The 21,134-nt window shown below is 40.9% G+C and overlaps 2 protein-coding genes across 2 annotated transcripts in view; both read right to left on the reverse strand.

Moving 5' to 3' along the window:
• Positions 1-5,743: 5,743 nt before the first annotated feature.
• On the reverse strand, positions 5,744-15,230 carry tcp11l1 (t-complex 11, testis-specific-like 1). Its single transcript, XM_035664965.1, has 10 exons — positions 14,933-15,230; positions 14,412-14,561; positions 12,518-12,650; positions 12,305-12,425; positions 11,853-12,073; positions 11,447-11,583; positions 10,578-10,756; positions 10,308-10,489; positions 9,350-9,522; positions 5,744-9,242 (listed from the first exon to the last, which is right to left on the reverse strand). Exons 2-10 carry the CDS (start codon positions 14,551-14,553, stop codon positions 9,031-9,033), a joined length of 1,500 nt encoding a protein of 499 aa, XP_035520858.1. The 5' UTR covers positions 14,554-14,561; positions 14,933-15,230; the 3' UTR covers positions 5,744-9,030.
• Positions 15,231-16,006: 776 nt separating this feature from the next.
• The window catches only part of LOC118330659 (DEP domain-containing protein 7-like), a 6,944-nt gene continuing 1,816 nt past the window's right edge, over positions 16,007-21,134 (reverse strand). The window contains exons 5-11 of the mRNA XM_035665298.1: positions 20,892-21,082; positions 20,443-20,644; positions 19,775-20,091; positions 19,471-19,613; positions 18,958-19,083; positions 17,888-17,963; positions 16,007-16,890 (exon numbers count right to left, since the gene is read on the reverse strand). Of these exons, the coding sequence (XP_035521191.1) occupies positions 16,679-16,890; positions 17,888-17,963; positions 18,958-19,083; positions 19,471-19,613; positions 19,775-20,091; positions 20,443-20,644; positions 20,892-21,082 (1,267 nt within the window). The 3' untranslated portion in view covers positions 16,007-16,678. The remainder of the gene's footprint in view (positions 16,891-17,887; positions 17,964-18,957; positions 19,084-19,470; positions 19,614-19,774; positions 20,092-20,442; positions 20,645-20,891; positions 21,083-21,134) is intronic.

Here is a 21,134-nt window from a genome sequence, read left to right on the forward strand (position 1 = left end):
TCTTGGGTCCCAGGTTCATTGCATGTCAGCTGGCTTTGGTAATTTGATTACTACAAATTCATAAGGGAGTTTGCATGAAATGCAATATTAACCAGAGAGGGCCCTGTAATATTACCTAATGCCTATTAGAGGGGCTAGTTCTAAGACCTTTATTTTAGTTTATAATGTGCAAGCATGGGGCATAATTCTAAATAAAATTGTGAGATAATAATAAAAAAAGAAGAAGAAGAATAGTACTACAAAATGGTAGACAAACAATGATAAAAACAATTTGAAATGTCCAGTATGTAACATTTATAAGAATATATTGGAAGAAATTAAAAATAATATGCATAATTAGGTATGTTGTTAGTGTATATATAGCTGAAAATAAGACTCTTTATGTTTTTGTTATCTTAGAATGAGACAGTTAAAGCTACAGGTGGCCTTCCATGGAGGCTTGCGACATTGAACCGCCATGTTTTTAGAGTAGAGTATAGAAGATACATAAGTCAAATAAAATAATTTAAATTATAAAAATAATCAATAATCAATTAAAGAAGAGTTAAAAGGTTTCAAGAAGTGACTCAACAGTGAATTCAGAACACAAACCCTGTGAAAGTGCACTAAAATATGTTTTTAGAGGGATTTGAAAGAGGATATCCTTATCCTCTTTCAAATGCAAATTGCAGTCTGATTTCCGCATGAAGGTTGTTTTTGCGGCCCTAACAGAAAAGGCCTGGTCACCCTTGGTCCTCAGCCTGGATTGTGGAATGGCTAGCAAAGCCTTGGTTGAGGACCTCCTAAAGGACACTTTACGCTGCAGGGGGCAATGTGATTTACATCATCATTTGGGCTAATTATTAAAACCTCTCTCTTCCTCAATCAAATGCATGCATCAGCAATGGAAATGTAATGAATAAAGAACGAGGAAGCCTATATAAGAGCTACCAATCATCCCCTTTGAACTTGAGTTTGATACAAGTTGATATAGTGTGACTGCAAAACCCGAATGCTGGAAAGCTGAACTGTTAGACAAATATCTGTTGGAAATCAAACTTTGTTGTAGTGGAATACTGTGAATGAGTGAGTTATTACCAGAGAAAGTGACCAACTGGAAAATGGTTTTAGGTAGGCTTATCTCACCAATCTGTAAGGGAACACCTGCTGATTGGGACTGCCTGTGTTTCAGACAACAACAATAGAAGTCATGTTTTTTTACACTTCCAAATTCATTTAACACTCTCTCTAAAATCCTAAAAAGTGTTTTCCTCTATAGAACGATATATAATATATTGAGTTTCAAGGTAAAGAATTAGGTAGGCCTTATTGAAAACACACATTTGAGGAGAACAGCCACCTTTTCTATGTGAAAATCCGTTCCTCCAGTGACCTCTCCTCGAAACTAAGCTGTTAAAGGTTCCTCATGAACCCCCCAAGCAAGTAAGGTTCCTTGAATATCCCTAGCGTTCCTTGAGGCTCTCCTAATTCTACGACTGTGTATAATATAATATAATGATTAATAATGATTATTTTAACATTAGTGTCTGTGTAAATCAGCAGTTGCCAACACTACTATGGAGGCAAAACATTACATTGCCCTTCTTTTGCAATAAGCCCCATTGTTGACTAAGCATAATAAAACCCAAGGTATTGACTTCATCACGACTACAGGTTTATTGAATAACTGAAGCCAAACATTTAACTAGGTCCATAATTCTTTAGCTAACACTAGTAAACTACCCCTCCTTAACTTTATTTTTAAACAACTGTAACACTCAACAACTTGGAAGAAGCTACTAGCACAAGTCCACAAAATCTTTTTACCACACATCTTTTTACCACACAGCTCATCCATATAAACAAATTACAAATTCTGTTTATATGGAGGCTTGAGGACTCTGCAGGGCCTGACAGAGTACAGTTTTGCCGATTGGCCCTGATTAGAGCTCCACATTCTTGGGGTGGCAGGTGGAGGGGCAGTTAGGGTAAGGTTTACCGATGTTGATTCTCCTCAGTTGATGGGTCTGGTTGCTCAGTCAGTCCACAGCTCTTCACATATCTAGTAGCGTGATTTTTTGGCCCCTTGTGTGTTTGACTAAACACTGGTGTAGCAGTATTCTTTTTCTCCCACATAAAATGATCGTGGGGCGCTATGTTTACCTTGTAAGGCTGCTGATGAAATCACAAGATCACGCAAGAATCCATCTTTCCAGGCTTCAAGCTATGCCACTGACAGTATGTATAGTGGACAGTGCTCCCGGCTCTGTAAAATTAAGATAACGCAGAAGTATCTCAAACATGCATTTTATGTAAAGGCCAGCAGGGGGCAGCTCCACTGGCTGCAAAAAAGTCTGATAGCACTGAGTTTATAGAGAAATGACCCAACTTCTCAATTGATTTGTTAGTTCAGTAAACAGTTTTCTAATGAGTTTATGGTCTCCATCACTAGTTCAAGTCTCCTTCTATACAGCATGATGTTCATTTAGTAAATTATGGTCCCATTTAAAGTAAAATAGACGATAAAGTATGCTTTAGGATGTGGCTACCTTGTCAGTTCCTCACACACAACTCAGATCAAACTGTCAAACTAGGCAGAGCTGATCAAATATAAATCAAGATTCTGTTACTGCGTTGACTATTTCTTGCTTAAAATCTTTTCAGGTGTACTGTTTATTTGTAATATGAGATCATGTGTGAGCAGGAAAGACACCATTGTTTCCTGCCAAGGACAACTTTAAACTGTGCAGTCAATGACAGCAGCTCAACTCGCAGTACATCACCACCTCTGGCTGAAAAAAATGTCATGGTGACAGCCATAATGCCAAACTCAATGCTTCAAAACGGTACTTCACAAACCAATGTGTGATGTCACAATAAGTTCACACTTGGCCCGTACCACAGTGGTTCAACCAATCAGCGTCCTTTGAGGAACCACTTGCAGTGTGACACAAAGAGAAGGCTCTGTTCGTTCAATGGCAGCTGCCAAAGAGGTTAGCATAGATGCTGCTAGCATCACTTATATCAGAACTGGAGAAAAAAAGGAAAATATGTTTCTGTGTAACAAGCCACCTGGCATATTAAATCTAAATGAAGTAAATTTTCACTGGCCCTTCGGTGGAAATTCCTTTCCTTTTTCTTTCTTTTCTTCTTTTGTCTAGTTTAATGTTAATGAAATTTCAGTAGCTTGTTGGTTAGTGGCTTGCACACGGCTCTTAAATCTGCTGGCCCTATGTGGATTTATTGGGGAGTTTTCATATGATAATTGCAAATTTCCTGTCACATACACACAATTTAAGATCAAACACCATTCATCAACATACATACATACATACATATGATTTTCTCTTTCTCCTCTTTATCGGTTTGTAAAATAAAACATTCATGCATGACGCCCATTTTGCTTGTGGAAGACAGAGCCTAAAGGGAATATACAGAGCAAACAAAATGGGCCCTGTATGGAACCTTGAGGTACTCCACAAGTGAGGAGTAGAGAAGGAGAGGTAAGATCCTAAAGGTCCAGTGTGTAATATTTATGGTGATTTATTAACAGAAATTGATAATAATATGCATAACTATGTTTTCATTAGTGTATAATCACCTGAATAGAGGAATCATTATGTTTTTGTTACCTTAGAATGAGCTGTTTACAAATGCCGCGTCCATGTTTTAAAACAAGTAGGGAAAGGACAAACCAAACACTGCCGTTGGTGTTTTTCACCTGTTCATCAGCCATCGCAGTTTCACCTTCACTCTTGGTAGGGAGGGTGAAGCGAGGGAGAAGCGAGGGAGTTGCAATCTGCAACTATGCCGCTAAATGCCACTGAATCCTACACACTGGTCCTTCAACAGAGAAGGTCCTGCAAGTTAAATAGGAGGCAAACCACTTGAGGGAAGTGCCCTGGATGCCAGTCTGGTCTTTGAGACAATTTAATAAAATACAATGATCAACCCTATCAAAAGCCATACTGAGGTCTAAAAGAATTATGGCACATGTACCAGTCTAAAGACAACAGTAGGTCATTTGAGACTTTGAGAAGGCAGTTTCTGTGCTGTGATGAGTCCTGAAGGCTGATTGGAATTTCTCCATGATGTTGTTATTGTTTAAATAAGACAAAAGCTGTGTGCAGACAATTTTCTCCAGTACTTTGGACCGGAATGGGAGCTTGGAGATGGGACAGAAATGATTTAGTTCTAGGCTTTTTAATAAGAGCCTATTGCATTTTTAAATGGGATGAGACGGTTACATTTGCATGTCTGCTATTCATAATGGGGAAAATTGTGGGACCCTCCTTTGAAAGGTATGTACTGTAGGAACAATGTCCAGGGGGCAGGTGGTGTGAGAGTCATATGTGGGACAGAGACACAGGCTGAAAGTAATTAAAGGGGGCCAAATTGTAACACCTAGGAGGATTTATTGTAATATTTATAGGTATGCTTTCATTAGTGTATAATCACATCATCATAATAATCATAAGAATTGCACAGCCGGCTTTGACAATAATTATGGCAATGCCAATACAGCAAATTTAAGTTTGAAAGAAGAAATATTCAATCACTTCGCTTTTCTCTTTCTCCACCTCCTTTTAGGCATTATTCACTGAGGGTAAAGGTTTGATAACACAGCATTCAATGAAACTGAACTGTGAAAGAGGACGTGGGGGATAGGCACATGCATTTATTTATGACAGTGACAACTTGAGAGGTACAGCAAAGGGGGAGAGAGACGGGATGACACACAGCAAAGGGGCTGCAGAATCAAACCCATGCCGCTGTTCTGCTGCTAGAACTTCAGCCTTACTACATGGGGTTGCACGCTCCACCAGGCGAGCCACCAGGGCAACCCATAAAAGAAAAAAAAGAGTCACTTAAAAACAAGTGACCCTCCACCTCCTAACAAAGCATCTGAAAGGAGAGGTCTGCATCTCAGACTCAAGCAAATGTAATTACAATTCAGGACTAAACATGCCAGCTGTACAACAGTCCATATGAAAATGTCTGTTTTCTTCACCATCTCATTTTGTTGCACTGTAATAGGGCTCTTATTACAAACATGTTCAAACATAAATCAACAGCAATATAACTCAGTAATTTAAGCGTTTGCTGTTGTGAAGTGGAAGTAACAATCCACTTTTTGGTTGTTATGGGCTGCTGCTATTATTACATACTAAAAACATTTGACTTCCGTGATATTTCACTCCATCAGATGCATTTAGATATATTGTACTTAAAACTTGATCCTATACTGTGTTTATTTCATCGACTGTTGGACTTTATTTCATGTTCCACACTGACTTACTGAGCTCCTTCTGCCTACACATATCCAATTCTGAAATTGTAAATCATCTTATCATACTGGAATATCAACCAGGCAAACATTACATACATACTAATACTACATACAAATGATAAAACTCGAGAGTTCTGGCTCCACCTAGTGTCTCATATGAAACTATATGCAAGCAGTTTAGTAATGATAGTACTGATGAGTCCTTTCAGTCATTTATACATAATATTAAGATGGTTCTTTGTACTTTGACTAGTCAGAGAACCAGCCAGTAAAGCTGGAGTACAATGTCAGACTACAGCCACCACTATTTGCAGAATAAAGTGGCTGCTATCAAATCTAAAAGGTAGTTTATTCAAAATGTGTCTCTCCGGCCAAAGAACAACCTGAGAATGTTGTTATATCCCTCGCTAAAAACAAATCTGATACAAGCAGCCCAAGAAAAAGAAACAAAAAGGATTAAAGAAATGACTGCAGTGGAGGACAAACAATGCTTTATTGGCATGTTGGATGAACAGTTAAAGACAAATATCAGTGTGACTGGTGTGACCAATCAATGAACACGTGACATCATTCTGCCTGGAGGAGCTGAAGATTTGTTACAACCACTGTAAGTACTCTGTGGTGAGTTGAGCATGTGAAATATGTGTGCAAAGCAAAGTGTTTGTCTAAAGTAAATATTCTAAACATCTTATAAACCATCAGAAATGTTATAAATAAGTTAACGGAATTTAAAACAAGTAACAGTTAAATAGAGTAACAGTTCAAGTTGGTCACAAAACACCAGTCTGGCTTCCCTTCTGGTCATTTTCCTTTGATCTAACATACTGTAAAATACTTGACAGAATCATCTTGTGCACATACAGTGGATACAAAGAGTCTACACACTCTTTATGTTCGCATTGCTGTGTGGTTAAAAAATATGGAGTAAGTAAACAGATTCTTGATTTATCTTTTTTGTGACTTGTTTATTTTATCATGGATGTTATGATTTTAGTCACATTTAGATACTATGTTGTCTAGACACTTGGTGCATTTCAGGTCTTTTAATTCCCCATGAGCCAGTACAGAGATTCAGATCCTCAATGGTTTTAAAGCCCACCCTTTGGAGCTAAGGCTTGTTAAATAAATGGTTTTACATTTTGGGAAATACGCTTATTCCCTTTCTGGCCAAGAGTTTTATGATAAGTTTGATACCGCTTTCATATCCATATGCTAAATATAAAGCTACAGCTAGGAGTTGAGTTGCTTAGCCTACCAGCACCCACAAGCTCACTTAACAACTAGTTGTAGTTTTACAAGAGAAGTAGACCTGCTGCTTTAAAATGCATTGAATATATCTTGAAAACAAAGTTACATAAATACAGCATTAAAATATGTTGTCTTCTGATTTCAATTTAGGCTGGTACAGACTCCAAACAGAAATAGTTTTTATGTTATAAATGAGTTATGAAGATAAACTCAGGCAATACTTGTTAGGATAGGTGTTACTTTTCTATGTAACTGAATGGACACTCTTGTTCTCTTTGTTATTTCCAAAAACCCAACATCTGCCATCTATAGCATGGAGCAATCACTGTGTCCTAACTTGCTCTTCTGTTGCCCTTTCAATCAACATACGATCAATATTCCTGTGTCTTTGAGCTGGCTAACTTTCCTACCTCAAATTAAGCCAGTCTTAATACTTACGCAACAGACAGGCTTAGTTAGACTAGTCTAACCTGACAATTTAAGACCAGCCTAAAGCTAAGCCCCTGGTTATGTTATGAAGATGTTTTTAATACATTGTAAAAAAAATAAAAATAAGTAACGAAAATTTTTTACTGTTGCTCTAACCAAGTAAATCTGACAATCCTGAATAAATATTATTTGATTTTAAGCCTAATGACGAGAAAGCTCCACAAGATGCAAAGGTGTACCAAGTCTTTGTATCCACTGTATTTCCTTACAATTGCAGTGTAAAAGACAGCATGCAGTCATCTGTGGTCTTGTTCATGCTATACAATTGCCTAGCTGCTTTGATTAATCGATTAAATTGTGTCAGTAGCACTGAGTTTGAAAACTGTCAAGTACTGAAAGCTGTTGCTGAATACTTGGCCAAGGTTATTATTCATAAAATTGTCTGAATGTAGGGAATCAGTCCTAGCCAAACATGGCCTGGGAAATGACTGCCATCTCTGCCAGTATTTAGGAGAGCTCCAGAAGTGTTATTTTTGACAGGAGAGGATGGTCAGGCAGAGCACGTACGAGATTTGTTTGGCAACTCATCTAGGCTACATGCAATTTCCCTTTCAGCTGCATCCTTTGTACACTTGTCTGGTCTTACAAAAGGCAAAAATGTCACCATTTCGCAACAAAATGAACATTTCTCTAATAACATGGCCCTGTGTGTTCAAAATACACAAATTAATAAATAAATTAATATAGTAATTCATATTAATGCAGCTTGTTTCGCCAATACTTCACACTGAATGGTGGGGAGATAAATGCATCTGTACGTTACTGTATCTGAGGTGCTGCTTAGCAAATCAAATGATTTATTCCTGCTGAAGTAGTTGGTTGTAATTTCTGTGGAAAGCACGTTCTCATTAGAATCCAACGCAAGATGAGACATAAAAATAATTCAGTTTCTGTCAAATGGTGCCTTTTAGGAATAGTTCAACAATTTGTGATGTAGTCAGATTAAAAGATCAGGTACGGTAACCGGTAGTTGTCAAGACACTGAGGTTGCTAGGTAACCAGTAAAACTCACTTTTTTTACCACAATAGATTAGACAAACAAGACAGAACGTGTCATTAGTGAGCTTTAGAAGTGCTAGCACATTGATTTTGTTACCTTCAGACTGAGCGCGGGTAGCTGTTTCCCCTGTTTCCAGTCTAAACTAAGCTAGTTGACTGCTAGCTGCAGCTTTATATTTTACATGCAGACATAAGAGTCATATTGATCTTATCTGACTCCCCACAAGAAAGTGACTAAACGTATATCCCAAAATGTCAAACTATTCCTTTAATGAGCTTTTTGCCATCAACACTTCCATGGAATGAGCCCACATCACATGTCTCTGCCTGAACACTGTCTCCTGTCAACTCTTGACAGGTTGAGACACCTCTGGATCGCTCATAAGTACTGGCAGTGATAAGGGCACATTGATAAAATACTTCTAGGCTGCAACACAGAAGAAAATGTGTCACTCGGAGAACTGTTGGCTAATGAGGACTGATTTCCTACTCTGACACACTTGATAAAAGGCCCTGATCCTTTGTTTTGTTGACTTAATCTTGTTGACTTCATATTTTAGAATCATTTTTTTTTTTTCACAGCCATTTTTCACAGCCATAGTTTTCCTGCCGAAATAAATGTGTTTATACTCCAAGTATGGTAACCATAACACTAAGTATTATTTTAGTATGGGTTCTAAAATACAGGTATTGTATTGGCTCAGATATCAAACTATTTCCAATGATACCCAACCCTGCTAGTAATACTGAACACAACTTAATGCGAGATAGCTATTGTAAGGTCACAATTATGAGGCCTGAATTTTTTTCAAATAAGCAAGACTGTGAGTTAATGCAGCTGGGATGGTAGCCAGTGTTTTTTGAATATATAGTTTTGAGGTGCACACACTGGGGAGTTGCCTTTATAGGCTGAATACATATCAGCTTCCTCAACTCCTTTCTCTGAATCGTAACCACTACTAGTGAGGGGGGATGGCAAAACTACACACCACTCTCCACACTGCTCTTACTCCAAATTTCAGTGCTTAGGGACTCTCCCCACCTGTCAGTATTTTATGGAGGAGCTTTTGGTAGAATGGGGAGAAGACCACCTTGTTGTAGTTGACAAGGCGACTGAAGCGATCTGCAAGCTCCTTCAGCTCCTTGCTGACTGGAGCCAGGCCTCCTGGGAGATGAGGAGGGGTCTTATGTTGAGTGGATTCCAGGGAAACCAGGAGATAGCTCTGAATCCGAGAGTCTGAGAGGAGAGGAAAAGAGAGGAGAAGACATCTGTGTCACTGCCAAATACACAAAGCCCACACTGTGCTGTGGTGTAAAAGACATTGTACATGTCACTGTTCTTACCCATCAGCTTGTGCACCGGGTTGTCTGGCTGGACGATAGCTGAGATTTGTCCCCTCAGAATGTTCTTTCGGTCAGGTGAAAATGGAGAGTAACCATGTTGGCTTAGACACTGACTCAGCTCAACACAAAATTTCTCCCCGATGGTCGCAAAGGCCTCGTGTGCACTAAAAGACCTTGGGACAGGCAAAACGACTTATGTTTAGCAATACAACTTAGCTAGTTAGTAAGTTCCAAATGGGTGCATTAAAAATATGCAAGTGTAAGACACTTTTTTTTGTAACTTGGTGGCCCCGGTTCAACACTTTTCCTTCCTTGGACCATTTTTGACAGTTAGCTGCCTCTGCAGGACGGAACACCCCACAAGAGCTGCCAGTTCTTGTGAGATGCCCTCTGACCCATTGCTCTAGCTATCACAATTTGTGGCCCTTGTCAAAGTCACTCAAATCCTCACGGCTGCCCTTTCCTTAACATAATGTCATAATGCCTGCTTTCTGCTTCTAACAACTTTGAGGACAAAATGTTCACTTGCTGCCTAATATATCCCACCCACTGACAGGAGCTATGATAACCAGATAATCAGTGTTATTCACTTCACCTGTCAGTGCTCTCAATGTAATGATGATCGGTGTATAGTTTGATGGTAGAGAGTGACAAAAAATGTGGAGAAAGGAAGAAATGCATGATGGGTGTCTGGATTTAAACACGGGCACACGGCCTGCCATGATTTTGCAGACTAAGCTACCGTGTACTTAGTCCATTCAGCACCATGTAAATTAAAGCTTTAAGACTCAGTTAAAAAAACACATTTTTCAGTTAAACTGTTACGTTCTTAGAAAATAGTCTGGTTACATTTGGGTCACTACACCTTCCTCCTAATCCGTCACTCCAACCAGTCAGTGTGAGTGAAACATAATGAAATGAAAGTTACAAGAGTGACAATGAAAGCACTGGTACTCACGGTGTGTGCATGTCTGCAAGCATGACACTGACAGTGTGTTTAAGAGTCTCCATCAGCCCCGGTAGGCCTGAGATAGCCTCCCCTGTGGTAGTGTAGACAACGAGGAGCACAGAGGAGAGCAGAACTAACTGCTCAGCCTCCTGCTGCATCTCCTGGAACCGACTCTGATCCATCAACACTGTCTATAGAGAGGGGAATACAGAGGAATACAATTTATGGTGGCAGAGACAACGGAGAGACACGACAGGTTTCAGGATTGACAGGGTTTACCTCTGGGAAGGGGTCTGACGAGTGGTCCCACCTTAGCAGGCGTAGATAGGCATGATTATGGACATTAAGGGGGAGGAGTGAAGGAGGGTCAGATGAGGCGGCACTAGAACCATCCGCCCCGGCCTCTCTCAGGCATCTCACTGTGTCCTCAAGCCACTTCTCAGTGTAGTCTAAGGCATCTAAAGAAGAACGGATCATTTATTTCACTCAACTTTCCCTAGATTCAGCAGATCCTGATTTTTTTTATCATTTGACATGCCAAAACAAAGATATGCAACATCCATCCATTTACCTGCTTTTTGAAAAAGCAGGCCAGATTCATAATTCACACTAATAGCAGGTTCTTCAAGGACATTCCATCATTTTTGCATACCAGTAGTCAACAGAAGATATGCTTGGTTTGCTGCATTGTCTGAATCTTGTCTGAATTTTCTAAATAACATTGTACTTTACTTCCGTGAATAAAACAAGCATGCTAACACAGAAATGCACGATGCTTAATTAGAGGTGAATGTAGCTAGAGGAGGTGGTAGACTATGAAGAATGTCCATTCTTTGCTTTACGCTATGCATGGGAAACGTGGCAAGTCAAAGCATTCAACTGTTGCTGAATTTCAATTGAATATCATAAACAAAACCCACTTTTTTGTTTTAGGGTGGACCATAATTTCATAGCTGCAGTGCTGAAATGCTACAAAGAAGTAAAAAAAATGGTTCTATTTTCAGACACAGCTGAACTTCTCAAGGCAAACAAAGTAAGTGTTTGAGCAAATGTCTGCATGTAGTTTTAGATCTAGCCTGTCCAATATGTAATTATTAGCATGATTTATACATAATGTGACTTATCTAAATGGAATATGGATTCCTTACTAGGTTGTTTATCCAGAAACTCTTGGAACTTGCTCCTCTCATACTCAACCGATTGCTGCATCAGATGAGGCCTGATGCTGCTGACCGCAAAGTTAGCCATGTCCACCTTCATCAGGTCCAGCAAGGAGAATATCTGTCTGAGAGGGAGGAGGACAGAGACAGACACAGAGAGTTATATTTCATGAAATTCTATCCTCCATCCAACTGAGCTGGACTTGTTATTCACAGTCTGCATTAAGTTTGGGGACCTGCTAGCTCATCTCTTATCATCCTCTATGACACCGTCACTCCAGAACAAGCCTACTTCTGCACTGTAATGCACTGTAATGAAATTACACCATCTAAAAATAAACTACAGCCTGAAACATGATGAACTAATAATAGTCTCTCTTGTCTCTTGGCTTACTTGAGCAGAGGCACAATATCACTGATCTCTTTTAGTTTTCTGATGTCCTCATCTCTGCAGGGGGCGCACAGCGAGCCCATCATCCCAACGATGAACTGGGACAGTTGGCTGATGTCAAGCGCTCCGTTCTCAGCCTGCTGCTGGATTAGAGGCAGGTCCAGAACCTCCTCGATATGGGAGCGCAAACGACCGTGGCCCGGCAGCAAGAAAGACAGCAGTGTCTGGATGAGCGGGGAAATAGAGGAAGATTGAAGGCAGCCAAGAGAGACACACTGTAGTATATGTCCATGTATGGTAAAGCTGTGTGCAGCCATGACCTTCTCAAAATACAAACTACAGCAGGATCATATGTGAAGAAAGATGGTGGCAGCTAAAATAAGACCTCACATTTGCACACACAGTTTTGAAATAAATGGTTTATTTCCTGAATATAACAAAAACCTCTGCCTCACCTCTTTGACCTCAGCTAGCAGTTTGATGGCATGACTGTATGTCGGCGGATCCTCCTTCAACTGATCTTCCAAACAATCCCAGAATGCTTTGTGCATTATCTCCTTAAATCTGCGCTGCAAACTGTACGAGGGACAGGGGGGACTTTTACTTCTACAGCTAGAAAGAACTCAATTTAAAAGACATGTATTAAAAATATCTGATCAGACTCTCACCTTCCTTCAGGAAGCTCTGCAGGTTTGACTTGAAATGACTGGTTGACCATTATTTCATGGGCCAAAGCCATGTTGGTCATTCCTTTAGCTGTCTCCATCAGCTCCTCTGCAGAGACGAACCTGGGAGGGCTGGCTGTGAGGGGAAAGAAAACCTTCTTAAAATGATTTATTCCAACATTATACGTAAGAGTGTGCTTTCCTACAAACTGCCAACAAACTGCATTCAAACTAATTTGCAAACAGAGTGCATTATCTCTTACTTCCAAGTGGATTTAGTGTGGCAGTAGCAAAAGCAGGCACACACCAGCTCCAAAATGTGTTAATCCCCTCAAGTATGCCTGCTGTCAGTGTATCCGCAAAGCTCTGTGTTCTGCACACCTGCCTTACAGCAAAGTTTCTATTGTTGCCCCTAAAGGATAATCCAATTTATAACTATGAGCATGAGCAACGAGTCGTAAATTCCCACTCACACGTCTTCATCTACCAAGTGTAGCAGTACGTAAATGCAAAACTTGGGAAACTTGATAAAAATCACGGTGGGAACAATCAGATAATGTAGCTTTTCCTCAATTAGGACTTCTAACGCTAATCATTTGGGCTTAATTAAAAAATGGGTGTCTTTGACTATGGCATTGCTCCCAACTTTATGTTTATTTTAGTTTATTTGTTTATTTGTCTGGGTTCTGGCTTTGTGGGACAGTTTTTAAATTGACATGCTGGATTCCAGGGGTCAGCAACCGTAGGCATGAGGTTAACTGGGGCTAAAGAAAGCTAAAGCTGATGTCATACTAGACCTCATGGAGAGGGACATTTCAGAGGGTGTGCCAGAATAGTGCGTGTGCTTTGCCTGCCAAACACGTTATATGCCAATCATCCCATCTAAAGCCCATTAAATGAATGAAACTGCTAGAAATTATGCAACAGACACTAATAATCACTTTACTATAAAAAGCAAAATGCCATTTACTCATAGTGAATATTTCAAGGAAAGCAAACTGCGGTGCTGATTTAACCTTTAGTTGTACATATTACCGCAACCACGTCAGGCTGGGGTGAACCATGCGTACGTGACGACCAGATGAGAATTAGAGGAGCTGTGTTGTTGAAGAGTTAAGACAGGCGAGCACTTGAGACAGGAACAGTTTATTTGCAACCCCCTGAAGGAACATGCTTGTGAGGCTGGTGCTTTCCCTCAATAGAACAATAATCTTCCCCTCCGTACAACAGGAGGGTTGTTTGTGATCACGTCCAAGTCCACATGTTTGTGCTAATAAAGAACTGCTGAGGACAGACTGAGGAACTGAGTAGTTTCAGTATGTGATAGGGAGCAGACTGGATCCCACATGAAATAAAGAACTTGAAAGCTTTGCACAGCACACAGAGGCCAGCAGCAACAGCAGCTTGCTTTGGATGTCCTGCCCCACAGCTGTCCAACATTAGTACTGTCCTGTGTATTCAGGATGCTGGTCGCCTTGACAACTCTATGAGCAGAAATGCGTGCAGCAGGTTTTCTGCCTTTTCAGTGCTGACGCATACACCTCTAAATGGTTGGGTATGTCCAAAAACAGAGCTCAGCAAAGGGAGGAAGCACCGGGGGCACCTCTAAATGTATTATTGATCTGTATATTATTATCTGTATGTATAAATTGTGGTTGAGTGTATGCTTTTTACTTACTCAAGAGGATAAAAAGAACATTTTAAACTGGAAATCTGAGGTTGCTGGCTCCCGTCCCAATCCATGGAAACCTAAATGAATATCTTCATCTGAGTGAACTTCCTCTTGAAGTGTTTATTCCCTTACTCAGTTGAAACTGATATAGGACCAGGTCCCTGTCTTTTAATCTGTTGCTCTGTGTAGCTGGAGTTCCCCCCTGAAAATCAACCCATTTCTCACCTTGAGGAGTGTTCCCTCTGTGCGGGCTCGGAGTATTCGCCCGGACCATCTTCCTCCCTGTCTCCTCAGAAGCATCCTGCGTCCGCTCCTCCTTCGACCCCTTGTCTGCCTCACCCTCAAGGTGGTCTGCCTCCTTTGGCATGCTAAGGTCTGCAAGGTAACAGATAGTGTTTGATGTTTCAGGTTGCAATCTGAAGTCATTTCAAAAGCTGTAAAGTGCTGAGAGTCAGTAAAATGTCCCGTGATCACAGCACATGTGACATAACGTGTCACATGTAGCAGCAGCAGGGATTTTTCTAGCTAGACACACGGTACTTCTGTGAGTGTATTTCATGTTACAGGACAAGCGGAAGGAGAGATGCAGGTGTGTTGTTGTGATCTACAGATGGTGACATCACCTACAGTAGCGGGAGAGGGGGAGAGGAGTGAATGAGACGCCATCTGACTCGGGTGGTAAACAGAACAAAGCCGCATGGTACTGTGGCCGTCGTTACAGTCTCCTCTGCGGTAACGTTACTAACCTTGTAGCCGGCAGCCCCCGGGAAAGAGATGGGTTCGCTGGGTAGCTCAACTTATCAAGCTACTGTTAGCTTTAGCCAGCGTGAACACCGACTCTCTGTCAACAACAACAACAACAAAGCCTTGTGACGCAGCTACTCCTTCACAAAGCAGCCACAGCGGGATAATGACTCTCACAGCCTTATTCACAGCTGCGCCACTGCCAGACACCGTCTTCAACCGAGGGGAGCTTTTGTTTCGAGCTTATTAACGACGCAACCCTCCTCTGACGATGTTGGGCTGCCGCTAACCGAGCGGCTCTTCCGGTATTGGGTGGGGCTAACATGACGTAACAGTCGAGCCCTCTCCCGCACGCACGCACGCACGCACAATAAACACGTTTCTCATGATTAAAGAGCAGAAGGTGCTAGAAAGGGAATCTCTGGGAATTACTCGCAATATGATGAGACTAGTGCCTTTATTCATCTAGTGGTGTTAAATGTCTACACTACAACATCTACAGCAACCTGTTATACCACCTTGAGGCACTCCCAAATAACACAAACTATAGCAACCGACTGACCGCGTGGTGGCGCTACACCTGCAGGTCTGCTCAGTAACTTCTGAATAGGCTTTTTTCACAGCAGACATTTTGTGATGAAATAGTGTAAACTCAGGTGTTATCACTGATACTGATTAAGGCTCTGTTCCATTCAGGTCAAACAGAGTCAGGGTGCTGTTGTGCATGTGGGCTCAGTGGAAACTCTCTGCTACACTAAATGGAACTGAACCTTAATAAGTATCACTGGTAACACCTGTGTTTACCCTACTATTTCATGACAAAATGTCTGCTGTGAAAAAGGTCTATTGTACACTCTAGAAACAAAATAATTCCCCCCATATTCCTTTGGGTCACTATTAATTTTATCAACATTTTTAATTAGTTATGATTTGTGGTACCAAATTGGCAACAACAAATAAAACGACTAGACCAGGGGGTCAGCAAACTATTTGAAATAAGTGCCATTTTAAAATGCTCTTGTTCTTGTTTATGTTCACATTAAGATTATGACACCACATCAAAATGTTAGTCTCCAGTGGATCTGTAATTTTATTCCATCCATATAGGCAACATGCATAGCAACATTTAAACAAAACATTTCTCTCATAATCAGGACATTGTAATCATATACGAGATCTGGCCTGCTGATAATATGGCACCTCAACATTTCCACACAAAAAACCTCTCCTGCAAACTTACTGGTAGTGTGCCATTGATTAAGCTATTAAGGTTTCTGAACCCTTGTGAAGACCAAGCTGATAAAATTATCAGTAAACCTATTTGGAGATTTTGTAATGTATTTTCAAATTAATTAGTTTAATAAATCATATTTCATCATGTTTAATAAATCGTGTGTAGTTCGCAAATGTTCCAAAAGTTTATATCTACAAGGGTATTTTTGGAATTGTCTATCTAAAGATTCATGTCCAATTCAAATTAAATTTAGTTGTGATTCAAGTGAGCTGGATTCAAATTACCATTTGTTTTAGCAATGTTGCCTTCAAAGTTACATAAATTTGATCCATGTGGAGATCTGACTCACATATGCAGAAAATAAAAAATGATAAATATATTCTAAGTAATGAATTCATATGTATTGAAAAACACAGCCAAGAATAGACCAACTGATGCAAAAAGTAGCTACTGGTGAAACTGACTGAAGAAGACAACAGAGAGGCTTTGTGCCTATGTCATTGTCTTCACAAATCTACAGCATACCAGCAGCAGATTCACCAAAATACTGGTTAAATATCTCTGGGTGGGCTTGGTAGAACTGTCTGAGTAGGCGCTTTCTCTCCTTGGCAGAGATCTTGTTGTCCAGGTGGATGCTGTTTAGCAGAATCCACAGTTCCTGGTTGGTGGTCTTCTTTGTAGAGTCAGTGTAAGTCCTGCTGGAGACCTGCTGACAGAACGTGGAGCCTGAAGGACAGAAGAGAAAAACACTGACTAGACTAGCAACAACTGGATGTTAAAGCTGCTGTATGTAACTTTTATAAAAAATAATCTTTTGTCATTATTGCTGAACTTTTTACTTTATTCTGACAGTAGAACATGAGACAGATAATCTGTGAAAAAATCTGGTTCCTCTCTGTTCTAGTGCTCCTAATGGCATTTACAAGAATCCACCAGGCCAGAACGAATCAGAGCCGAGAAAGATATAAAGACGCTTTTGGTTGAAGGCTTAAAAGAAGGTTGATTGGTAAATCTCATTCCCAGAGACCCAAAGTGTCTTGACACCCTGGGAATGAGACCCAACAATCAACGTTTGTTTGGCCCGGTGGATTCTTATAAATATCATTAGGAGCACTAGGAGGAACCAGAACAACCTTATTTTTTTTATTTTTTTTTTTTTTTACAGATTATCTATCTCATGTTCTACTGTCAGGATATAGTGAAAGTTTTGGCAAATATGACAACAACAACTAAAAAAAGACCTACTGCAGCTTCAAGCCCAACACTGAGATTACCTTGTAAAATTGTTAAGGGAAATGTGTTCGCAAGCAAATGCCAACTTATACATCCAGCAGAAAATTAGGAAATCGTAAATTCAATTAGAGTTGTGTTTCTGGTCACCTGACAAATGTATAGTCAATATTCACGTTACCAACTCCTGAGGGATATCTGGTTGATAAAGCAGCTAGTTGCTATGTCTGCAGTTTGGTATTGGGCAGGTGGTGCACTGTGGGTTTATCAGAGCTTATCTGAGGTTGATAACAGTGGTGAGAGTGAACCAGAACCATAAAGTTGTGGGCCGCAAAACCCAAAAAATGAGCTGATTCAACTGTACTATCAAATAAAGGGCATAAAAAGCCCCCAAAAAGAATTATTAAAAAAAGAAAAGAAAAGCAGATGTGTGTTTAAACCTGTCTATTATCGAAGTGTTTTGTGTTGCATTAACACTCATGAAGTCATTTACCAGTCACATCGGGGTGCTTCCCCTGTACGAGGCTGGCCAGCTTGTCACTCACTCCTTTGTGCAGAGCCCCTGGTATCTGGAGCAAAGAGAATAAAGTCTTAGTGGCAAAGGAATGGCAGAAAATGGTTTGTCGATTAAATTACACCTTAAAAAAAAAATGGCACTCTTTTCAATTCAACTTCCCACTTATCCCTTTCAATGAAACCCTTACACAAATGTCTGTTACAGCATTTATGAACTATATTTTGCAACTCAATTTGAGCAATTTGTTTACACAACAATGTGTTATAGCACCACTAAATGTCAAAGCTCAAACAAACAACTTCAGACAAAGTCAGCCTCAAACCAGTGAAATCAATTCTGGGTTGACCTTTTGGTAACAAATTGTCAGGGCCAGGCTCTGGATTGTAGACTGAGGAAGAGTTCCAGATTTTAGATTTTGATTAACAGCCTAAATGTAATTAGAATACATTTTTAGGCCATCTTAGCAGGTGTGGGGAGTACTACTTATATTGTGTTGTGTCTTCTGTGGCTCTGGAAGAGCTTCGTCAAGTTTGACAAACCCTGATGCTGTCACCAGGGTTGGGCTCGGGCCACAAATTCACAGGAAGTTTTGTTACACATGCAGGGAGTGTGTGATGAAAATCATATTCAAATTACACCACAATGAAGGGAAGATGGTGAATAAAGCATTATATTTTAAGTTTTATGAGCAAAAACTAGCTAAATTAATGACCTCCCCCTAAGTGATAATAGTTAGTGTAATGCTGGTGACTCTAAGCATTAACTGTAAACTTGATAGTTACTGAATTAAAACTACCTTCGGGTTGTGGGTAAAGCAAGAGCACAGGGACAGCTTGATCTGTGTCACTTGGTCCACTTTAATGTCTGCTTTAACAGTAGGACAACGGAACACTGACAACATCTACAAAATAAATCTTCACAAAAATAATTCTAATCTTACATTAGCATGCTAATATGGTAAACGTGGGAATAAATACAGTATTGTGAGTCAAGGTAAAGACCCAAGGAGAGGAGATGTATAATGTATTCTGACAGCATTCCCTTACCTTAAAAATTTCCTTCATGTTGCTGAGCATGAAGACCACCATAAGGTCCTCTTTCTCCTTTGACAGAGTCTTGTTGTGGAGGATTGCTCTAGAGAAGGACTTCTTCACAGCCAGTCTGTTCTCCATCTAAAGGTTCAACAGCATCAACATCTTTAATGTCAAACTACAGGAAAGAAAATTTAAAAAATAAAAAAAATAACGGGTGGTACAGCTTTGGAAGCAAGCCCTCTTTTTAGAAAAAAATATTGTTTTGGGATTTTTATTGCCTTTAATCCATAGTGACAGCTGAAAAATGAAAGGAAAGGCGAGGGGGGGTTGTCACGCAGCAAAAGGCCACGGGTTGGAGTCGAATCCATGGCCACTGCAGCAAGGACTCAGCCTTGGTACATGGGGCGCCAGCTCTAGCAGATGAGCTATGTGGGCCTCTTCTTCTACCTGCCTCTCATCTCTCATCTCACCTGCAGAAAAGTTAAAAATCATTAACCAATATATGATTCAGTCGCTGGCTCTTACCTCCTTGTCCAATCTTATCCTCTGCGGGTCACCTGCCACAGCCATGAATGTCAGCAGCCTGCGCAGCTCGTCTCTGCAGGCAGGAGGCAACAGCTTCAGACACAGCTGCAGAGCCTCAAGAGCCGTGCCCAACTTAGCATTCACTGGGAAGGCAGGAAAGACACAAATATAAGTGATACTGGGAACAGGTTAGAGAAACTGGCTTGGTTACAACTCCTGGTTCACTTACAATAATGCAGTGTGAATCTAAATAAGTGACATTTAGGAAATCACAGTTTCTAACAATCACAATCCTAGCTCTTACCCAGCAGGTCAGTGATGGCAGTGTAGATGTCGGTCATGTGCTGGGGCAGCAGGGGAGGCCTGTCTGTGTGGCTGTAGTGCTTCACCAGGGTCCCGTACAGCCGCAGCTTACACTGGGACAAACCACTCTGGGAGAGACGAGGCTGCACGTCACTGTTGCACTGGCCTCCATCCTGTGTACTGCTAGCAGCTGGCACTTGCTCACAGCTGTCCTGATCTCGCAGGGCACACTGAGGCAGCTCCCTGCTCAGCTCCACCACTGGCTGATCAGGGAGGAAGTCCAGACAGTCCAGAGCTGCACAGAGCCACTCATCTTCCCTGAGGGATAAAGAGCAAAACATTTTTCATTAGAATTGAGAAGACTGATACCACTCTCAAGTCTGTACAGTAGGAAAGCTACGGCTATGACGTTGAACAATTCTTTGATATTCTCCTTTACTTTCATTTGAGGCAATAATTGAGATTTTCTGTATATTATTTTGAATGTTAAAAGAACTGATAATATGGAATGCAGGCACACTTATTTAATCTAATATGTTGAGATGCAGTTTGCATTCACTGTTACCATCGGGGGTATCACAAGTACGTAACATTAAAATATGCAGTCACATCTGCATCTTAAGTTGCTTACAGGTGTTAAGTAAGATTAACTCAACAGTCAGAACGTACTGAGAGTCCCTGAAGGCCTTGAGGATCTGCCTGTCCAGGTGGTTGCTGCTGTAGATCAGGTCTGGGTTACTGTGAGCCAGCAGGTTTGATGGAGGAGAAGAGGATGGGGTCTGGCTGCACTGAAGCACCCCTTCCAGCAGGGGGAGCTCCACCAGGTTTAAGAGCCTGAGCAGAGTCTGCTCCTGCCACACTTCGTCTACCACTGCGGAGTGGAGCGCGGCAAATAATTACTGTACAAAGTAAGGCTTTTTTAAATAAATACATTAGTTTCTGCCCATTATCTCCTCACTGTTTAGTCTTTGATTTACATTTGTCTGGGAAAGGTTTGAGTGTAACTAGTAAATGTGATGTGGTCAGTGCTTTGAAGCCCCCCCCAACCGAAACCTGTGCTTCAACCAAGGAAAAGGCAAACAGGATGAAATACACACATGAGGACATTAGTGTCTTACATGATTGTGGTAAAGCAGTGTCAGACTGCACTCTGCTGGGACTCAGAGACAGACTGTCCACCAGAGGCTCCACTGACAGGCTGGCAGGGGCAGCAGTGTCCAGCTGGTTGGCCTTTATGGGTGTCTGAGTAAATCTGACAGGGTAGGACATCTGAACATGTGACCCAGTGGGACATGTCTGCTCTTCCTGGCTGGAAAGCAAAACAGAGACACAACCATTCGTATATTCAGGTGATTATACAC

This window comes from Morone saxatilis, unplaced genomic scaffold (assembly GCF_004916995.1).
Source record: "Morone saxatilis isolate NCDOM2014 unplaced genomic scaffold, NCSU_SB_2.0 Contig2, whole genome shotgun sequence".
Taxonomy (NCBI): Eukaryota; Metazoa; Chordata; class Actinopteri; family Moronidae; genus Morone; species Morone saxatilis.